The 21,647-nt window shown below is 42.1% G+C and overlaps 1 protein-coding gene across 1 annotated transcript in view; it reads left to right on the top strand.

The window, feature by feature from the left end:
* Positions 1–18,838, top strand: part of ATP13A4 (ATPase 13A4) — a 36,526-nt gene extending 17,688 nt beyond the window's left edge. The window contains exons 11-30 of the mRNA XM_041475723.1: positions 22–179; positions 1,608–1,796; positions 2,110–2,171; positions 2,889–3,039; positions 3,612–3,698; positions 4,376–4,529; positions 5,132–5,243; positions 6,969–7,093; positions 7,793–7,956; positions 8,977–9,099; positions 9,746–9,825; positions 10,630–10,672; positions 11,260–11,369; positions 12,174–12,270; positions 12,988–13,060; positions 14,323–14,497; positions 14,935–15,143; positions 16,008–16,096; positions 18,145–18,225; positions 18,617–18,838. Of these exons, the coding sequence (XP_041331657.1) occupies positions 22–179; positions 1,608–1,796; positions 2,110–2,171; positions 2,889–3,039; positions 3,612–3,698; positions 4,376–4,529; positions 5,132–5,243; positions 6,969–7,093; positions 7,793–7,956; positions 8,977–9,099; positions 9,746–9,825; positions 10,630–10,672; positions 11,260–11,369; positions 12,174–12,270; positions 12,988–13,060; positions 14,323–14,497; positions 14,935–15,143; positions 16,008–16,096; positions 18,145–18,225; positions 18,617–18,838 (2,504 nt within the window). The remainder of the gene's footprint in view (positions 1–21; positions 180–1,607; positions 1,797–2,109; positions 2,172–2,888; positions 3,040–3,611; positions 3,699–4,375; positions 4,530–5,131; positions 5,244–6,968; positions 7,094–7,792; positions 7,957–8,976; positions 9,100–9,745; positions 9,826–10,629; positions 10,673–11,259; positions 11,370–12,173; positions 12,271–12,987; positions 13,061–14,322; positions 14,498–14,934; positions 15,144–16,007; positions 16,097–18,144; positions 18,226–18,616) is intronic.
* The last annotated feature ends 2,809 nt before the right edge of the window (positions 18,839–21,647 follow it).

Raw genomic sequence — 21,647 nt, 5'->3', positions numbered from 1 at the left:
GCTTTTGATTTGTCTTTCCAGGCTTCAACACAGCTAAGGGGGATCTGGTGAGGTCCATTCTCTACCCTAAACCCATGAACTTCAAGCTGTACAGGGATGCCCTCCGGTTCCTGATGTGCCTCATAGCATTTGCAGCCATTGGAATGATCTACACAGTGTGTGTATTTGCACTTAATGGGGTGAGTTACTAAATGCAGGAGAAATGGTTCACCTGAAACCCTTTTAAAACAGTTCACTCACTCTCATGCATCAATGTGAGAACAGTTATAAACTGTAAGCAGTAGTTCTGCAAATTTTAAAGCCTGATTGATTTAGAACTTTTTCAGAAGCTTTCAGGAAATCATTTCATGCCATGATAATTATTTGCCAATGTAAAATCCAAGTCATGAGTTGTAAGGCTGATACTGTAATTCAGCTTTTGAATAATTTTTCTCCTGAGGAATAATCTACAATCATCTCAGAAGATTATTTCCCCTTAAGATATCAAAGAAAGTGTGTTTACGAACATATTCTTGTGTCTGCTTTGCAGTTTTTTCTTTTCTTTTTCCAAATTTAACTTCCCCATTGTAATATGTAAAATACAGGCTGATGCTATCTCAATTGCTGAAATTGTCTTGCCAATATTTTAAGATTGAATCACAGGATGTACTAAATGCTTTCTCTTCTGTGAGGGTTTATCTAAAGGTGAGTGGTTAAGTACTTCATTCTAACAGAAAATAGATACAAAATATGATCAAACTGATGAGTTCTGTGGTCTGAGACAATATCAATGAAAGGAGAACCAGAACATGATGGAAATTCAGCACATCAAATGCAGCATGATTTGTGGTCAAAATCCCAAGCTCAGAAGTAGTAAAAGTAGATCTTTGTGATGGTTTGCAAGTACTTCTGAACTGCAAGTTTGTTTTAGTTTGCAGTGTCTCAGTCCTGTGACCCCAATTTGAAAAATATTCAATTCTTTAGCATTCATATCAACTGCCCAGAATAGCGGTGTCCACACTCAGCATCCTGGCAGTCAGTTTTACACTGACCTCTAAGCTCCCAAATTACAGATTGCTTTTACAAAGGTAACTGTTACTTCCATGTCTCTTCCTGCAGGTAAAAGCAATTTTCTTTCACAACTCCTAGAACATAAGGTCAGAAGAAATCATTAGCTCATCCATTCTGCCCTCATTTTCAGCACCATCCTATATGTCTCACCTGTCACCTTTCCAGCTGTGCCTGTAGGCATCTGGATGAATGCCCATATAAATAGCAGATTCCTGTGTGCTGTGTCATGGGAAAATAGGTTTGACTGAGGGTAAAATGATCTGGCTGGCATGTTTGAACACATGTGTCTTGGAGGAGGCTGTGAGCCTGGCAGGTTTATTTGCATGGAGAATGGATGAAGGCCTGGAGGCTGCTCTTTAACAGTGATGAGGCTTTAAAGCCTCTGGTTAAATCAAGCCTATTAATTTCTTATGGAGATGAACATGTGGTGGACCACGGGCAGAAAACAGAGCAGCCTGGAGCACCTGCAGTGGAGGGGAGGAGCAATGAAGAGGGCTCACTGCAAGCAGCACTTCTTGCCACTCTCTTCCTGATAACTGTCCTTGTTGTTATGTCAGGAGGAGACAGGAGAAGTGGTGAAGAAGGCTTTGGATGTTATCACTATTGCTGTCCCACCAGCTCTGCCAGCTGCCTTGACAACAGGAATCATTTATACCCAGCAGAGGCTGAAGAAAAAGGGCATCTTTTGCATCAGCCCACAGAGGATCAACATGTGTGGACAGCTGAACCTTTTCTGCTTTGACAAAGTAATGGCTGTGTGGTGGTTATGCCCTCACTGGTAAAGGAGCCATGCTGGGAGTGGGAGGCTGGGGTTTGATTGAAAATTTCCATTGTATTTTAGAAACAAAATGACCAATGCTCTGTACTTAAGTTCTTGTTGTCTGAACAGAAGCTGTAGCAATTTCTTGTTTTTCTGGGAATATTGGGATTGCCTGGTAGCCCTTTTGCTCTGCTCGCTGCTGGTATTTTCTGGATAGTAACTTCTTAAAATAAGTATTGTTTTTATTCCTATTGGAGCTCTCATGTAAGAAGTTAATTTAAATGTATATTTTAACTTAGACTGGCACCTTAACAGAAGATGGCCTGGATCTTTGGGGCTTGCTGCCCTCTGAAAGAAACTGGTAAGGCTCCTTGGTACACCAATGGCATCTAAATTTGGTTAGGGATTGGATTCTTCTACTAGACAAAGGACCAAATCTGAAAGATATTTCTTTTTAAACAGTTAAGAAGTTCCCCATGTTTAGATTTTAAATTTTATTTCTATATTCTCTGGAAAATGAATTGTTTACCTTATCTCTGGGGTCCTGATCCACATGAAAATATACAGCCACTGTTGCCAGCATTTGGCACAGCAGGTCGAGGCAGACAGTGTTCAGTAGACAGCCCGGGTTAGATCTCAAAGCTGCAGTGTAATCCCAACCCTTTATGACAGAAAGTCACTGTTACCCACAAGATTGACACTCTGTTTTTTCAGTGGCCTTGATTTTGCCCATTTACATGTCCAGAAATGTGCATATACAAAGCTGCTCAAACTTATATCTGCTTCAGAACTCAAAGAATCTTTGCACAAGCCTCAAGGAAGATATTTTATAATAATCTGTTCCTCTCTCCATCCCACTGGATTCCCTAACTAGGCATAACACACCTGGTTTGAGCATGTGTATCCCAGCCTTTATAGGTGCATGGAAAGCAGTTCATAGAGGAGGACAAGTCCCCAGAACATCCATGTGGTCTGGGTTCAGGATGGGACTTTAACTGCCCCCAGTTTAGGATTTTTTTCTGTTAGTCTTATGTTTGGTGTTCTCTCAGAGTAACTTTTATGTTCTCTTTTGCTTTAGCTTTCAGGATATTCATCGTTTCCCTGCAGACCACAGCCTGCCTTGGGGCCCAGTGTTCAAAGCACTGGCAGTTTGTCATTCATTAATTGTTTGGGAGGGCAAGATCCAAGGAGACCCTCTGGATGTGAAAATGTTTGAGGCCACTAACTGGGTAAAGCTGTGATTTGCTGTTATGCAAACAGTGGGTAGATTATCTTGCTATCTCAGGTTTAGCCAGACACCTATCAAAGTTATGAAAACCTCAGGAATTCTGTTAAATAACTTGAGTTTCTTTTGACACCAAAAGATATTTTTGTTCCTCACAATCATGTTGTGATGATAAAAAATCCAGATGATTTGTGGAATACTTCAAGAGCAGTGCTTTCTACATTAATACAAATTCTTGTGTATTATTTTCTCATTGAGTCTATGTTATATCTAAAGATTTTTCTTTATTTAATTTTGCTGTAATGAAAAAAGGATTTATTGTCAATGAGAGGACATAGTCTATTTGCTGTGCAAGGGTACAGCAGTGTCTTGGTGAACCTGGTGAGGCTTTCTACTCAATTGCTAAGAGAGGCACTGGATTTTCCGTTACTGGAAGTATTTAGTTTGACATCAGACAGACCCCTCTAAACAAGAGACCTTGTTTAGAGGCAAGGAAAAGCTCTAAATGGATCCTTGAGGTTCCTTTCAGCTGTACTGGTGTTTCAGTCTGAAATATTTTTGTCTTTCAATACACAGGTGATAGATGATTCCAACAGACACCAGAACGAAGGTCAAGGATCCACACATGCCACTGTTGTTAGACCTGGACTTCAAGCCACCACTGTAAGTTACTTGCAAGATTCAAATCCATGATCAAGTAAGACTGTCAGTGTAAGGGTTACCTTTTAGTATAGGAAAGCTTGGGTGTCCTTGTCCACTTTCCTGTACTGCCTGCAGAGAATTGCCTTGCTCTATCTGATTACAGACGCCTGGGGGAGCTTGCTGCTCACACCAGAAACAGGGGGATGCTGGATTAGAGATTGCCCAGGGATGTGCCTGTCCTCATGGCTTGAGACTCAGGCTGAGCTCAGCTGAGTGGGGAATGCAGTGGAGTCTGCTGGCTGATGTCAGACCCTTTCTGGTGACATACCCTGGTGGGACACTTTCTGGGAAACCAGAAATTCCCACTTTCTGGGAAAATGGGAAACCATTTTCCTTTGCAAGACCAGTGTAACATACACCAGAGTCTTATTAAAGAAACAGGACTGGGAAATTCCCTTCAGTAAATTACATTTCCTAGTCTGCTAAATTGTCAATGAACTATTCCTACTGCTTAAGCTAAATATTTCTGCACAAATTTAATCTCATCTTCATGTACCAGTCATTTCTGTCTAAGTGTGACAAATTAGCCTATTATACATGGTTAGCTTCTTACTGTGGCCCAAAGGACAGACCTAAAATCCTTCTGTCTGAGTTTAAAATCCTTGCTAGATTGTGTAATCCACTTGCTTTTCTCCTAGGCCCCTGTGGAAGGAATTACAATTTTACATCAGTTCCCATTTTCCTCAGCCTTGCAAAGAATGTCTGTCATTGCCCAGGAAATTGGTGGGGACCCACAGGCCTTCATAAAAGGGGCTCCTGAAACAGTAGCCATGCTGTGTAGAGCAGAAACAGGTAACAAACATTCATAAATGCATTCTAGAAACAGATATGTATAAGTGACTTTGGATGGTGCAATGAAATGGAAGGCCAAAATGAGATTTCTGTCTAAGACTTTGTACTAAAGCCTGAAAAGTGTCTCTGTTGTATTCCAAGTCTAAGGCTAAACTCTCACACAGCCCTTCTCAAAAAAGAGGGGTTTTGAGAGAGATAAGAGTTAAAAGTAACTACCAACTCCTATACAAGATGTACAGTCTCTGGCAGAATAGATATTTGGAAAAGTTGTCTACAAGTCCATCTCTCTCAAAAAAGTTGGGTTTTTTCTCCAGACTTTGTGAGGGCATTTAGAGAAGCACAGTCCTTCATGACACCCTGGAAGAAGGTAAGTCTTGGCAGTTTAGGACCGAAGTTCAAAATGATAAAGGAGAGGCAAAGATTTTCTTATTGAACAAAATTTCCTTTCTTTGAACAAAAGCTCCTTTCTTTGATGTGCTTGGCCTACTGGTATACTCTAGGTGTACAGGTCCTCTGGGACATAAACTTTCCATGCTCCAAGGCTTCCTTTCATTAGAAAGCAGTTACTGCTGTGATAAATTGTGTTTTCCTCTTTTGCACAGTCCCATCAAACTTTGAAAGCAAGCTCCTGCTCTACACAGCACAGGGCTTTCGGGTCATTGGCCTGGCCTGTAAATCTCTGCAGGGAGGGAAGCTGCCTGCTGCTCTAACAAGGTAAACCATAAAAAACACTGCTTCTGGCCATGTTCAGCCATGGGCCAAGGGTACCTCACAAAGCACCATCACCTCATCACCCCTGCCAAGAGCAGAATCATAGTAGAGAGTTTTGTTAGATTCAGGTCAGTGGGGACCTGATTTAAATCAGGATATAGGCCTGGGACTAGATAGAGGGCACTCCTATGGCACATGCACAGAATCCTTGATATTTGTTCAATTTCTAAACATAGGAAGCATAATCCTCTTACACTCTGAACACTAGCACATGCCCACTGTTCATTCCATCATTTACACTGGACTCCTTGCAGATTTACCCATGCTTTCAATTGAAGAGAAGTCTTTTAAAATTTTTTTATCATCCACACTCTTCAATTAGGCAAAGGAGGTAGATGACCCCCAGTAGTGATCTCCAGCCCAGTAAAAGGCAGCAAAAGGCATGCCAAGGGGAACGCAGAACTGCCAAGACATGGCTTCCTCCACAGCTTTCTCCTTGGAACCAGCCTTAGCCTAAGGCTGCTTTCACTGCTCTGTCTAGGGTTAGGGCTCTGCATACCACAAAGCCCAGAGCAAGCTGTCTTCTGCTGTTCTGTTAGTTCAATCATTTAGCTTTCTCGCTTTAGCCCTTTTTAGTTGCTATTGAAGTCAGCAAACTCTTCTATTATGCTTGTGGTATTAGTTTTGTAAAAACTGTGCTGCACAAAAGAGCATCTTTCACTTGAATCCATATAGTTTTTTTCCAAAAGCCTTTTGCTTTTATATGTGATACTCCAGAAACACCACTTCTGAAATACCTGCAGTTACTGAGCATCTGCTGTCCTTTGTCTTTACTAGCTGCAGGTCCTAATCCAGGTGAGGCTCACTTTCACAGGGTTTTTTGCTTTGCTGAATGGGCTGGTGGCACTGAGGCAGAGTGCAAGTGGTTGCATAACTCTGGTCACAGGTGTCATAACAGATCTATCCACACAACAAGCAAATGTGTGTGAAATGGCCCAGATTTTGCAGTTGTGTGTGCAGGTACAGCATGTGTGATGTTTATGCTGCCAAGAGAAAGAGGAAAGCTGCTGGTCAAACACAAGATCTGCTGTGAAAGCAGTGACCATTCAGGCTGCACCTGACTCAGCTACTCTGACTGCCACGCAAGTGTTTGGCATCTCCTTGGTGTCTAAAATGACTGCTTGAAAGCTTTTCTTCTTTTCAGATTCTTCAGAGTCGACCTGTGTCCCTGAGAGACCTCTAGTTCATGACTCAGGGGTAGGGTGTCTACTCAGTTCTGTTCTCAGCTGCATGTGTTCAACTGTAAAAAAGCAATAGCATAGGTGAAAAGAAAAATGCAGGGGAAAATATAATTGGAGGAAATTGAAGAAAACAAATTGCCATAGGCTGTTTGCTTAGGTCTTGCTGTCAAGAGGAGCAGACACATTAACTAAGGTGTGTTTCTTTGTTGTACAGTCCTCAAATGAGAAGGTGTAGTGTGCAGGGACTTTCCAAATCAGACCACCACAGACTGGGAGTCCTGCAGGAAATTCAGGGTTCTGGTACTGAATGAGCACTACTAGTATTGAAGTAGCCCCACAAAAGTCAGACATCCTGGGACTGCACAAAATAGACAAATTATTTTAATTCTTTTGAGTTAAGTGGGATGGTTGATAGTTATAATTGACTATCACCAAATCCAATGGTGATAAAGGTAAATAATTAAATCTGTCTCTTTTTGTCTGTTAGGGAGGAGGTAGAATCTGATCTGACATTCCTGGGTCTGTTGATAATGGAGAATCGATTAAAGAGGGAGACAAGGCCTGTTCTGGAAGAGCTCAGTGCTGCCCGCATCAGGAGTGTTATGGTCACAGGTACCTAAAAAGGTGGATTATTTTTGTGGTCACTGGCCCAGACAGGGAGTCCAGCAATGTTTAAGTGCAAAGTCTGTCAACACCACTGGCAGGAAGGCACAGATATTTAATCCAAGAAACGTCTGTGTTTTAATAATGACATGAGGTGAACCATGTTGTCCCTGGCAAATTCACCAGGCTGTGTCTGATTTTAATAAAGGCTTGTCATGCAAGATCCCTTTTTTATAGGGCCTCCTGAAATGAGCAGAAATGGGGCATGTGTGCTCAGGACAAATCTCCAAACCTTTTGACATCTGTAACTCGTGCCTAAGACTTGGGCCTCACCCCTTTCAGCTCACATACATCAAAGCAAATCAATGAGAATCAAGGATACCAGCAGCACCTTTGCACTGAACCCCTTACTGTTTTTTGTTTAAGACAAATGATCAAGGAGCACATTCCCCATATGTATTTCTTCAAGCTGAATATGAAAATAGTTCATGTCCAGATCAAAATGTTTCTTTTCCAAATGAAAATATTTATTGATTGAGACAAAGCTTATCTGCAAAGTTTTAATCTTTATCAAAAACTTTCTTATGCGCAGGCACTGAAATTTTAGTAACTCTTCTGGATATATTTGAAAACTCAGAATTCAGGCTAATGAAAAAACAATTCCTCACTGCAGAAATGTTTAGATAACACTTCCTTTGGTTTTTGTAGGGGACAACATTCAGACAGCTATAACAGTTGCCAAAAATGCTGGCATGGTAGCTCCAACACACAGAGTGATTCTTGTTGAAGCAAACGAAGTGCCTGGATCTTTTCCTGCATCTATAACCTGGAAATCCCTAGAAGAAAACAAAATTGAAGACTACAGAAGCCTGGTGAGCATATCAGAAGCAGGTTTTGTGCAGTAGGAAAGCAAATTAGGATGGAATGCTTTAAACAAGGAGTGGGATTATGGTAGTATAACAGAGAACCACCATTCACCACCAGAATATGTGCTAGAAGAGTGTTTATGAAGAGGGGATCTTTATAGAAATGAGCTCCCCTAGAGCTTACTTCCTAGCATTTTATCCTGTGAACACATTTTTGCTAATCGCCTAGCTGGGTTTGAGACCAGCTTTGCAGAAATCCCAGAACGATTTGTCTCCAGCCTTCATGCTTAGCTGATGCCAATCAGTTTAAATGCTTGCTTTTCCTGCAAGAAAAATTTGATGGTATAGATGTGGACTTAAAATCTGTGGAGCTCCATTAAACAAACCAGCCCTGTTCAAGCAGATAGAGTGTTAGCACTTTCCTATACCTGCAGAATTAAAACATGGACCCACTGTTGAGAAATTGCATATACACAGTGAATGATAGGCAAGCCAGGCCAAGAAATATATTTCATCAAGCATCTCCACAGAGAAGCTGGGAAAAAGACCAGTTACTTTCTCCATGAAGGGTTAATCTGGAGGTGCTGACCCTTCTCTGGGAAGTACAGAGTCAGGCAGATGGTAGGGAACATCTGCAGTGGTTCCTCAGCCTGAGCAACTTCTGTCTTGAGTTCCACTGCACAAAGACTTCCTTAGATGTGGTGCACATCTGCTGCCTCTAGTCCCTCTCATTTCCAGTGCAGCCCACCACACTGGCACCGTTGCATGAATTCTACAAAAGCAACAATCCATTTGATAGAACTCCTGCAACGAACACCCAGTTAACACTGAAATTACTGGCGTAATGTTCCTCAATCTCCTTACAAATCCAAGCAAAGGCCGTGGGCCTTGAATCCAAGTTTCCCAGAGCCTTCAAAATTACCCTCTTCACAGTATGCCCTTTACTTTGTCTGTAGTAGTGTCTGTGTAAACATAGAGTAGGTTTTGAGGACCTGGGCACAGCACTCATTCTGTCTCATTTTATAGGAGGATGACAGTCAGACTGAGCCAGGAATCAGGCTGGCATTGGGATCAGGCCAGTATCATTTTGCCATGAGTGGAAAATCTTACCAAATTGTAGCACACCATTTCAGACACTTACTTCCAAAGGTAAGACCTGGATTATGTAACTGGAGTAGCCTTGCCATTCAGGAGATATGAATTGTCCTGGTACAATTAGCTGAAGAGATCTGTACCAGGACATCTTTGGGAACAATTATAACCCTGAAATACTTATGGGCTGGATGAATCTCTGATTTTATTATATGGGGAAGGATCTGAAAATCCCTGTCTTTTTCTCTGCACATTAGAGGAGCAGGCATGCCTTAAAGTGTGAGGATATGATTTGAAACACTTGTGGCCATATCCCTACCCCTTGCACAGCACTGACTCTGACCTGTTTTGGAGAACAGGAGAAAATGTGATATTACACATGGTGCAATTCAGCATAGCTTGTCTGCTCCATGGACAGACTATCATGAATTCTCATGAATTCTCTTCTTATTCTAACTCCCTGCCTGGCAATCTGTGTCCATCAGGTAACTCAAATGGCATACTAGGCCTCTTGTCCTTATTGTCATTGTTACTTTTTCAAAATATTGATTAAGATCCCCTTTATCTTTGCTCATCAGCCTTTCCCTCCTTTCAAGTGTAGAATCAGTCATTTATAAATGAGATATTTGGTGATTTTAACTCAGATTACTACTGAAATCACTTCAACTATTTTAAAAATAATTTCCTATTTTTCTCCTTATAGCTCTTGCTGAATGGAACAGTTTTTGCTAGAATGTCTCCTAGTCAGAAATCCAGTCTTGTAGAAGAGTTTCAAAAGCTAGAGTAAGTTCCTAATGAATTTGGAAGTGTTTGTTGAATTTACAGGCTTGTAAAGAGTCTAGTAGCTTTTGTCTAGCATAGAGTTTCATGGAACTGCACAAAATTGAAGCCCTCATACATCTTCAAATTGGCAATTAAATTCCAAAATTCTTTTAAAAAAGAGACACTGAACTCAATTCTGGTTTGGCAACCTGTCAAAGATCAAATACTTTCATGGTCCTGGATTTTGTTTGTTCATATCATTCTTCATCTTTACTTCTCTCTGGGCCTGAATGATTGACACTTGTCTCCCCAAGATTTTTAAGAATCTCTCCCAGCACTGCAGCTTCTCTGAGCTTGCTGTCTCTTTACTGTGCTACTGCTGGCTCAGTGTGATGGGTTAGAAAATGTGTCAGGGCAGTCTGGATTGTTCACAGTCACAGTGATATATATATATATATATGTATATATATATATATATATGAAGAGAGAGAGAGAGAGAGAGAGAGATAGATACAGATATATAGATATATTCCTGAGCCACAAGCATCTTGTTGCCTGTTGTTCAGCAGTTTCCCAAGTGTTTTTAAGACCCTCACCCATATTTCACTTAGCTAGCCCCAGGCCATGTCCTAGAGCAAGGTGAGCTTTAGGCCATTTCAGATTATCAACCTGGTGTGTCCAGTTGTGAGCACCTCAACTGCTGTCTGGCCAGACAGGCTTTAACTTACCAGAAAGGCTTTTAACAAAAATCTTGTATGACTTGCATGAATGACTTGCATGGAGCAGGGTCAGATTCCTCATTTGCCTTATCACTTTATTTTTTAGTTACTTTGTGGGCATGTGTGGAGATGGAGCCAATGACTGTGGGGTAAGTGAATTTTATTTACAGTATATTTTAAAAGTGAGAAATTAGAGTAACACCAGTAGAATATTCCAAACTGAGCACATGCTGGTGATGGGAGTGTACCACTTATTCACAGAGCAGCTGTACTATCACCAGTACTGATTTAGACCTGATCCCACTGTGTGGTCCTTACCATGCAAGAGCTGTCCTAGGCAGAGATTTTTGCAGTTTGTTATCTCAAAGACTGGTTCATTTTCCTTGCAAAATCCACCAGAAGGTTCTCCTGGGGGGAGCAAGCAGAGAACCCAGACTAGCTGCATAAAGCATGGGAACAAACAAGTGCTAAAAAAGGAGGCAGAGCCAAACGTGTCTTCTGCAGCAGGTAGTGGATGGCCATGGGAGTCTGTGGAAAATGAACTTTCCTTGCTCTCATCCCCATTCTCTCCCTGGACTCGGTATCTCACTGGAGGAGCCCTCAGGGTGGAGCACACCCAGGGAGTGAAGAGGGACTGCTGTCACAGAACACATCCTGTGATAAGGGGTCACTGCTTGGCTGACATGTAGGTTGCTGTGTCTTTCTGGTGAGCACTGAGGAGGAATGTGACTTTCAGGCTTTGAAAGTGGCACATGCAGGGATATCCCTGTCAGAACAGGAGGCGTCTGTGGCTTCACCTTTCACATCCCGAACGCCCAGCATAGCCTGTGTTCCAGAGCTAATCAGGTAAGCATGGGGTTTTGTTTCCTATTTCATAAAAAAGGAAGTTCCCACTCCTCTCAAACATTAGGCTTGGGTGTTCCCATCAAGTCACAATATGCATATCTGAGAAAAAAATCTTTGACCTTGAATTGCCATTTGCCTAGTCCCTATCTGAAATTCCTTTAAGATACATTAATTATCACAAGAGGAAGACATTTACAGTTGAGCATTATGTCATCAAAAGTATTTTAAATGCTTCTAATTTTAAAAATATTTTAAATTTTCATAACAAAATTAACAATGCTCCATAAAGCTGAAACAAATGTCCACAGCCAACCTGTAAATGAATTTCAGGCCCTACCTCTGATACCCTATGCCAGTAAAATACATCATCTATTATGCCAGGATCCTGATTTTGCTTACTGGGGTGTTTGAGTAGCCAGGGAGAGAGCATTATCCTGATTGGATATTGTATGTTCTGTAGGATGAGAGGACTTGTTAGTTCTGAATTCACTGAGTGGCTGCTTGGCTTTGTAAGTTTTTCCTCATACAGAGTTTGCTACCTACACTATTAATGTCAGCAGAAAAAGTTGCTGGGGTAAATTGTAGTCTACAGAACACAGCTGAGAGGAATCAAGCCCATTCTATTGAACAAGATTTCTGCAAGTGAAGATTTTACTTTCGTTTAGGTCAGATTTTATTTATTTCACCTCCCAGCAAAATACTGGTAGAGGCCTCTCTGCTTGTGACACATGCCTTGTTTTTCAACAGCCTTTTGGGAGAACTGGCACCACCTAATTGCTGTACTTTATTTATGTCTTCACACAGGGAAGGTCGTGCTGCTCTTGTCACTTCCTTCTGCATGTTCAAGTACATGGCACTGTACAGCATAATTCAGTACCTTGGTGTTCTCCTGCTTTACTGGGTATGTATTGGGAGCACTTTGGCTGGAAGTGGGTAAGCTGCTATTTCCTTGCAGGAGAAACAGGGCATAAAAGCCACATGAGACTGGGAGATGGAGATTTACCTTTACCTGAACTGCAAACTTCTGTGGTGTGATCATAAGGTCCTCCAGTAGAAAACTAGCAAGATTCTTCCCATTAACTTCAGCCAGAGAGCTTGAGATCCAAGCTGGGCAGAAAGAAAGTTGAGATACTGAATGGTGTTTTGGATGAGGGCATATGTCTGTGAAAAGGAAGAATCTGGTGTAAGCATATGCTGTTACCATTTATTCAGCATTTAAAGCATGAATTAACTTGACAGTAAGCAAATCCCCTGGAGTGCCTTAAACCACTTTTGCATGGCTTTTTCCCAGATGGAGAGGAGGGCTTTGTGTTCAGAAGTAACCCAGCAGTGAGAAAGCAGTCTCTTCAAATATTCTCTTTTATTGCCTGGAGTGAACTGAAAGTGTAGTTATTCCAAACAATGTGCAAAATGAGAATATTCACTGCAGGCCCAATGGTGAGGAACCTATTGGCAGGGTGGTGAAATGTGTGGTCTCCTTATCTGCAAAGTAGCATTTGAAAACAAACAGCAGAGCAGGAGCTCCATGGATATAACATAGCTTTCTGGAGACAATATAAATATGCCCATGTCAAATGTCTGATATGTGATTTTTTTTCCTTTGTTTTCCTCTTTTCAGCAACTAAACTCCTTTGGGAATTACCAATTTTTGTTCCAAGATCTGGCTATTACCACAGTAATTGGTGTGACAAGTAAGCCCCTCAGTCATCCTATGTATTAATTAATGAGGGAATGATCTCAAATATTTTTCTCCTCCTTGGAAATACATAATTGTACATTGAGAAGGAAAGAAAATGGAGGCCAAGCTTTCTGCTGACTAAACCTCCTCTATGTAGAATACAGGATGTTTGGATTAGTAGAAGAGGGGTCTTGTTTGAGAAAAGCCCTAAAGATGGGAAGTACCTAGTGGTGCATTTGCTGAGTGTAGGTTGTTTCTAACTGGGCTGCTGTCTTTAGGACCAAGGAGTAAACCCACACCAAGTGCAGTGGAAAGTCTCTTCAGGCACTTTCCTGTTGACTTAGGAAGGCAGATTAAGAAGACACCTGGCTCCATGCCCAAATGAAAAAGTAGGGATTAGTTTTTACGAGTCCAGCTCACATTTGAAGCTGTGTGAACCAGAGCCCTGAAAGAAAAGAAGTGAAAATTGAGAAGAAAGAAATGACAGCTGTCAGACACTACAGAGCAGGGAGCTGTAAGCCAAGAATAAGAGGGAAAAACTGTGCTGAGGAAGAAAGAGAAAGACAAAGTTATTGAGACAGAATAAGTGCAGGGAAGGTTTTAGAAGCAGGAATGGCAAGGACAGGGCCATGAAAAGCATATAGCAAAACCACATCCTGGTATGTTCCACCCTTGCTGGAACACAGACAACAGGAAAAGACTTTAATGAAATCAAGCCTTAAAAGGTCAGCCACAGCAACACTGCGTGCCAAAAGCTACATTGCTGTAAGTAGTTTATCTGGATTTGCATCAAAGCTTTGTGCATAACTCTTTTACTCAAAGTCTGGATAATTTTGTTAAACCTAAGAACAGAGGAAAACCTGTTGTGTCAGGCAATGGCTGTCCTTTTCCAGCTCAAATAACCTGGTTAGGTGTTTAGTTCAGGAGGATGAACAGAACATGGGCAGCAAAAAATCCCAAGTCACAGCTGGCAAGTGACAGAAAGAGAAGAGCATATGTTCATAGTCTTGGGCCTGACAGTAGCTAAATAAAATAAAAAGCCAACATTTTATTTTTCAAAAATACCTCATGATAGATGGCATTACTAATGTACTAACCTCTTCTGTGTAAATATGATTTTGTAAGAAAACAACTGTGTTTTGTACTTGATACAATCTTTGTATGTTTTATTAAGACTATTACAGACTGCAAAAGTGCCATTGATACAGTCAGTGTTACACAGCATCACTGCCTGTATTGTGGACACACTAGTAAACACACCTGTGCATATTTCAGTGAGTTTCACACGTGCCTATCCAAAGCTGGTCCCCTACAGGCCTCCAAGCCAGCTCATCTCACCCCCATTGCTGCTCTCTGTTGTGCTTAACATCCTCTTCAGCCTCAGCATGCAGATCTTCGGGTTTGTGGTGGTCCAGGAGCAGCCTTGGTATTCCCGGACTGATATACACAGGTAGGACTTTCTGTCCTCTTTCTGGGACTCTGGATACCACAGGGTTGACCTGGTGGGGCAGTTCTGTGTGAAGCTATTGATCAGCTGAACTGCAGGCCCGATGAGCAGCTGCAGCAGACCCTGTGCTGCCCACAGGGTGCAGACACTTTAACCAGTGTTGCCTGAGGTCCCTAAGCTCTCCAGCAACCTGCCACACACAGTTCATGTGGTGAGAATGCTTCTGCTGAGCACAGAGAGGAGGATTTGATTGCAGGAGAGACCAGGTCTGAGCTCAAGCTCTAACAAGTTCAGCAAGCTCAGCCAGTGGTGAGATTGAAGGCATTGCCAATAACCTATATCACGGCTTTGAGGGAGGATTCCTGATAGCTAATAGTGGAAGATGGGGGAAATAACCAGGACAATGATAATTTCCTGAGCAGTGTGACGCTCTTTTTTAGTGCCTGCCTGTCAGTGAACAACCATGAGAGGAATTCATCCTCCAGCCTGGGGCTCCGTGGGGTGAGAGATGGAGCCCATGAGCAAGCAGACAATGGCTTCAAGAGCTATGAAAACACCACAGTGTGGCTGCTAAGTACCGTCAATTGCCTCATTGTAGCACTGGTGTTTTCCAAGGGAAAGCCTTTCAGGCAACCCATCTACACCAACTGTAAGTATGGTGAGAGAAGAAATTATATATAAGTCAACTTATATATGCAGGTCAGTTTAATAGGGAAAAATTTAACTTGAGCAAAACTATATCAGCCAAAAAATCAGGAGAAAGACTGTCATGTGAAGGGAAGATGAGCACATATGGTGACAGTTCCAGAAGATGCAGTGAGTCATGGAAGAGCTGGTCTTTTTCTGTTTGGGACGAATCCTGCAGCATGCTCTTAAACTCTCTTCAGCTCTTTTTAATATTTTTTACTGAAGAGTTAAAATAATGCAGCAGGTTTCATGGCTTTGATGTTTTGGTATAGTAATAGTGAAGAGGGGGCATTCCTTGTAGAGAGCAGAAAAGTGGGTCATTGGTCTCCCAGAACAAGACAAAACACAAATGAGTGGGTGGAGGATGAAGTTCAGTGCATGCCAGCTGAAGAGCAAATGAATTTACTCATTATTGGAACATTTATCTACAGATGGAGTTGAAGGCAGCATTCCTAACCATATTAACAAAATCAAGAATATATCCTGGCTGTTTTCTGAATCACAGAATATATTGTGATCAGAGAGAGACTCACTGGAAAGCTATAAAGCTTCTCGGATATAGAAGGTCAAATCAGATGTTCAAAATACCCATTTGGTGTTTTAAATTTGTGGCTACAATGCTTGTCCCACACTCATGTATATCCACTTGATTTAGTAAAGCTGGGATTTCTGTTCATTTTTCTCTTGCTGAAAATTCTTTTCTGTCTCATGGATTCTTTTGATGACTGTGTAACACAGAAAATTATTACAATCTTCTACAGTAAAGGCAAACAGCTGAGATTGCTCATAAATCTGTGGGTTTTTTTCTTTGCTCTTATCCCTTCAGATGTGTTCATACTGGTGCTCATAGGACAGCTGGGCATTTGCCTCTTCTTGATGTTTGCTGACATTGATGATCTCTACTCCAAGATGGATGTGAGTATTGTTCCAAAGGGGATTTTCTTCCTACTGCCAGTCCATTATAAGCACACTGGGATTGTTTTAGCAAAAGGCACAGACTTTTGCATCTCTAAATAATATTTAAAGAGGTGGATTTTAGATTATGGGATTGGAGAAACTTCTGGAAATACAGTGTCTCCAAACTAGTATCTGTGCATTCAGTGGGACAGCTACACGTGTAATTTTGATTGTTTCAGCACATTGTCCAAGCAACAGAAGACAACATCACTAAGCTTATGTGTGGTATGTTGGTGGCTTGTGAAGCCAGGAGCAGAACAGGGCTGGGCTCTGCACATTTAAAATAAAGCACCATGTCCTTGTGTTTGTCAAGCTGTGCTACTCTGAACAAAGGTCCTCTTGCCAAAATCTGCCGGTTGGCTCTCAGAGCAGCTCTCAGTTCCAGTCCCCAGTCTTTTGAGGCTCCCTGTTTAAATTTTAGGTAGTTTCCCAAAGTAGGATTTGGGTTTAGAACAATTGTAAGGAAAGAGTAGTGGGGCTGCCATGGCAAGAGAGGATCTGTCTTGATCCTTGATTAATAAATACCAATAAGGCTTATGTTGTCTGGCAGAATGCAAGCTGGGAGTTGTCTTGTGCAAATCCATCCCAAGGGAAATGTGAGGGAAGGATAAGATCTACATCAGCTGAAGGATGGGGTTGTCAGTGGAGCTGACAATTAGTATGTTGAGGCTGGGAGATATTAGCCTTCTTTACTGTGACACTCTCACAGTCTTGCTGTAGGAGTCACAGGAACAAAACATGACAAGCACCACACAGCTATTTTTTTCTGTACATTTGCAATCAGAGCAGTGGCCTTGAGTCACAAGTGCTGAACACAATGCAGCTTCCAGTCCTGTATGTTTGCATGTCAGTTAGCAAGTCTGTTTAGACATGGGATTAATGGAATTTGTATACAGAAAGATAGTCAAAGGGTCCGAGTCTCGATTTTAAAAGTCAAACAGCCCACTTACTGCTCTTGCCTGTAACTATTTGCAGAGCCCGTCTCAGCAGGCAGACCCAGTAAGAGAACCTGCCACGAGATGGCACTTCAAAGCAAGTCACCGTCCTGTTGTGGACTGTGCTGGCACAGGACATTTTTCAGCACTGCAGCTGCAAGGGGATAAAACGCTTTTGGGGAGAACTGCAAAACTCCCAGCCCAAGAAGTCTGGAGGGAATTCACTGGAATTGCTGAGAAGGGAAAATGAGGGAGTAGCAATAAAAACCTCTGCAACAGCCTAGCCCTGGAGAAACTGCAGATCCAAATTGTGGATCTGAGCTGCATCTCCAAAAGCAGCTGAGCTACAGCCAGAAAGCCAGCCCCATCTCTGGGAAGCTGGAACTGGGTTTGGGGCCGAAATACTCAGTTTGAACTATTTCTTAATATTGGAAAGTAAAAAGACAATTAGATTTCCTCTTGCAGATCTAAAGCATGGTTTTCTCTATTTGCTCTACTGCATCATAGATTTAAAAGCATCTTTATCAGTAATTCCTCAAGACAAATAGCAGTATTAGCTCATCAGCAGGGTAAGCCATTTTGGGAGTCTGGCTTTTTATGACATGAAGCTGCTGAAGCTGGAACACAAGTCATGTAAGGAGTGGCTGAGGGAGCTGTGTTTATTTAGTCTCAGGAAAAGGAGGCACAGAGGAGACCTTAATTCTGTCTACAGTTACCTGACAGGAGGTTGTAGCAAGGTGGGTGTCACTTTTTTTCTCCCATGTAACAAGTGATAGAGAGAAAATGGCCTCAGGTTGTGCCAAGGAAAGTTTAGACTGGAGATTAAGAAATATTTTTAACTGGAATTGTTACAAACTGAACAGACTGCTCAGGGAAGTGGTTGAGCCATCATCCCTGGAAGTATTTAAAAGAAATGTAGTTGTGGCACTGTGGTGGTGCCAGGTTTATGGTTTGGCTTAATGACCTTTAGGATTTTTCCCAACCTAAATGATTCTGTGTCCTATTGCACAAGTACCCACCAGTGTTTACTGTGGACTCATTGCTGAATAGCTTGTCCTGCTTTTTCCCCAGCTTGTTTGCACCCCTACCACATGGAGAATCTCCATGGTGGGAATGCTTGCAGTCACACTGGCTGTGTCCTTCCTTGTCGAGGTGAGTGTGCATCATTGGATGAGCTGGTCAGCACTAATTTGTGAGGAAAAATGGTCAAGTCTTGTCCTTTCTCCCTCCTCCTCAGCCCAGTTTGGGAATATCTAGTAAAGCAGGAGAAATTACTGCTATCTCACCATTGCTCCCTTTTCTTAAAGCACTCCATCTGAACGATAAGGGAATGCAAGGCATGGCCACCTTTTCTTTCCTCTGGTGGAGAACTCTGGTGGAGCTGGTGTGAAATGTGGTCAATAAAAGGCTGTTTAAGGGACATGGATGAGCAGGGCAGGTGGGAGATCTGTGTCTCCACTATTTGCCCCATGCTTGTACTCTGGTTGAAGAGTAAATGGCTGTCCAGGTCCTCTTAAACCCTCTTTTGCTTTTACCTTTTCAGGAAGCTGTCATTGAGAACAGACCCCTGTGGCTGCTTCTGAAAAAGGCATTTGGGTACCACTCAAGGAGCCACTACAAGAGGCTGCAGCACATGTTGGAGCAGGACCCAGCCTGGCCACCTCTGAATGAAACCTTCTTCTCAGATTCTGTGACAGTAACAGTAGAAGAAAATATGGGAGGCCATAGCAATCCAACATTTGACAGCAATGAGGACTCGCTCTAAAGGAAACTGCAGAGGACACATATCCAGGACAGTTGTATTTGACCTTAAAAGGACTCAGTGACTTAAAAAGAGGAAGGGCTCATTACTGATCTTCCATTCTAGGAGTAACCAGCTCTTGCTTGCACCTAAATTAACTGGAAGCACAAAAACTTCTGCAGTAACATAAAGCCACAGTGATGTTTCCTCTGTCCCCTTGCCCATATACAAATGGCTGCCAGCTGAATATTGGTAAAGTATTTGTGGTTGAAACACCCCACTGCTGTGTCCCTCTGTTGAACTGCATTATGCAATCCCTAAGCGTGGGAGAGGCTCCAGATGAAAAGTAGCTAATTGCAAAGCAGCAGTCCCCTCTCAGATCTCTTTTGAGAAAACAAGTAGAACTTACTCCTGATAGAGGCTGCTGAGCATGGGCGTCCCTGGGGTTTCTCATGGAGTTTCAGATATTGCTACTCAGTGTCTTGCTTCTTTTTGGAGGTTTTAACCCTTGTGGCAATACTTGGCTTCCAGAACTGAAAGGGGATGCAAACAGCCAAAACTTTCTGGAAGTGTCCACTCCCAGCACCATTGTGCTTTTCCCATGATGGGAACAAGAAGCACTCTCTTGCTAGCTCACTGCTACCAGGAAACCTGTTCGCCCTCTTAGTTTTTAGCAAGTGATATTTGCATTTTATGAGTAAAAAATTGTTGACCTGCAAAGCAGAATGTTTTTATTATTTAACTTTTGTTTTGGCAGGGAATATTTTTTCAGGATATCCATTAAACTGTAGAATGGAATGTATTAATTACAAATTATGATCTCATCCTTCAAGGACATGCTGTCCCGTGTGGGGTGAGCTTGCTTTACCAGGGCAGGTTCTGCACAGCAGGAATGCCTCCTGGCATCAGTTTTACCAGTGCCAAAAGAAGCAAGTATTGAAGGGGTTATTAACCTCAAGGAGCTAAGGCCTGAAATAAAAGATGTGGAACCAGCTAGGTCTCAAAATAATTTTTTTAAAAATTCAGTGGCATCCTCTTAAGTTGAACCATCTGAGGTTTAGTCTGTGGTTTCTCCATAACTGTAGATGCAATTCAATCATCAGCTCATATCCCTCATCTGTTAACCTTTGATGGAGAATTTTATTCAGTTTTCTGTGCTGTATTTGCCATACATAAATGCAACAACACTGCACATTCCCACAAGTGTTACCTACTAAGAAAAAAGGCAGCTTCTACCTGCACATACTCTCTCTTAGCCCACTGATGTTAATCTGCCTTTCTCCTCACTGCATTTTGCAATTTTGGTCCCTGGCTGGATAAAACAACAAGGTAGTCAATCAGAAGGGCTTTGGACCGAGAGGAACACTTCCTTCCTTGGATAAGAAGTGCAGGGGAGCTGTGCCTTCTGAGTTGACTTCACAATTTGTTTTCCGCTCTTAGAGCTAACCCATGTTTTTACTGGGTGGAGCTGAGAAGCACTTTATTACTGGAGACTGTATTTCCCCACCATTGTGTGCTAAAGCACTCATGTGCTGCTACAAAAAGCCAGGAAACTGGCAAGCTGGGAATCATGGGAAAGACTTATTCGGTTTTTAGATTTAAAAATCAGCTTGGGAAACAGAGAGCAAATCAGAGGAAATCATTAATTGTTTTGAGTCAACATATCTGCACCAGAGTAGAGTCTGAAAATAATCTAGCCTGAACCTAAAATAACTAAGAAAACAAAGAAATAACAACTAAGAATAAAAAGAAAAAATCCCAAAAAACTTAACCAAACAATATTTCAACTTGAAAAAAAAAAAAACATTTATTTGACTCAAAGCAGTTTTATAATGTTTTTGACAAGTTTGACATGAGCAAATGGAGTAAATATCTTCCTACCTACAGAAGTTTACCTAATAGTAAATGCCTGTCACAAAGCCACACAGCTTGACACAAACTAGAAATATTTCATATTAATTCCTAGAAGTGTCTCCAAAGTTTTCATGGTTTCCCAGTTCCCAGCAAAAGCCACTGGAAGGGGAAGGCTAGATGCTCTCTGCATTCCTTACAGCTCGAGGCACCAAAGAGCAGGTTTAGTGGAGCTACTCCTGACATCCTGTCTTTTAGATACAGTAACATTTTTTTGAAGACAAAATTCACTGTCCTATTATGAACTGCCTGACAAAACTAGTATGTTGCTGGATGTGATACAGTGACAGCAGCAGTAGCATTGCAGACCAGGCATGTGGTTTATGTTTAGAAATCACTGACACTATAAAAGTATCAAGTCTTGGTAAGCCTGTGGTAATTGTTGGGTGGAGGAGATAAAGGACTGCTTGCCTGCTGCTGAAATACAGCCTTGCCTGCAAGAAAGCAGAATTCAGATGCTGGGTAATGTTTAACCTCTGCCACTCTAAGCACTGTAATCACCTCTGCTCCTTTTCAAAGAGGTCAGTGAGTCAGGCCAGCACTTGGGGGGACAGTTAGGAAGATTCCACCTGGGTGCTTTGGGATGGGGTGACTGACACTTCATGGACATAATCCATGGTGGAAAGCTGGTGAACCTCTTTTTTGGCTATTAGCACACATTCCTGGCAGAAGGTTGCAGGGAATGATAGGAAGCTGAGGAGGTGCTGCATGCTTGTAACAGCTAAATATTTCCCTTATGGTGACTGTGTCTCTTCTTGGAGAGCAGTACTGTCAAAGACTGATGTCCTTCTCCTCTACTGTTGGACCTCACTCCTGACAGAATTTTTCTGTGGAAAGGGACATCTTGCCTCCTGACTGAGCAGCACCACAGACCTGGAGTGCTTGTGCTTTTTGCAGCTGCTGGAACCACAGCCAAATCACA

The sequence above is a fragment of the Pyrgilauda ruficollis genome, unplaced genomic scaffold, assembly GCF_017590135.1.
Source record: "Pyrgilauda ruficollis isolate IOZ18807 unplaced genomic scaffold, ASM1759013v1 scaffold36, whole genome shotgun sequence".
Lineage (NCBI taxonomy): Eukaryota > Metazoa > Chordata > Aves > Passeriformes > Passeridae > Pyrgilauda > Pyrgilauda ruficollis.
The sequence above is the reverse complement of the archived record's forward strand: the minus strand, read 5'-3'. Positions and strand labels throughout refer to the sequence as shown.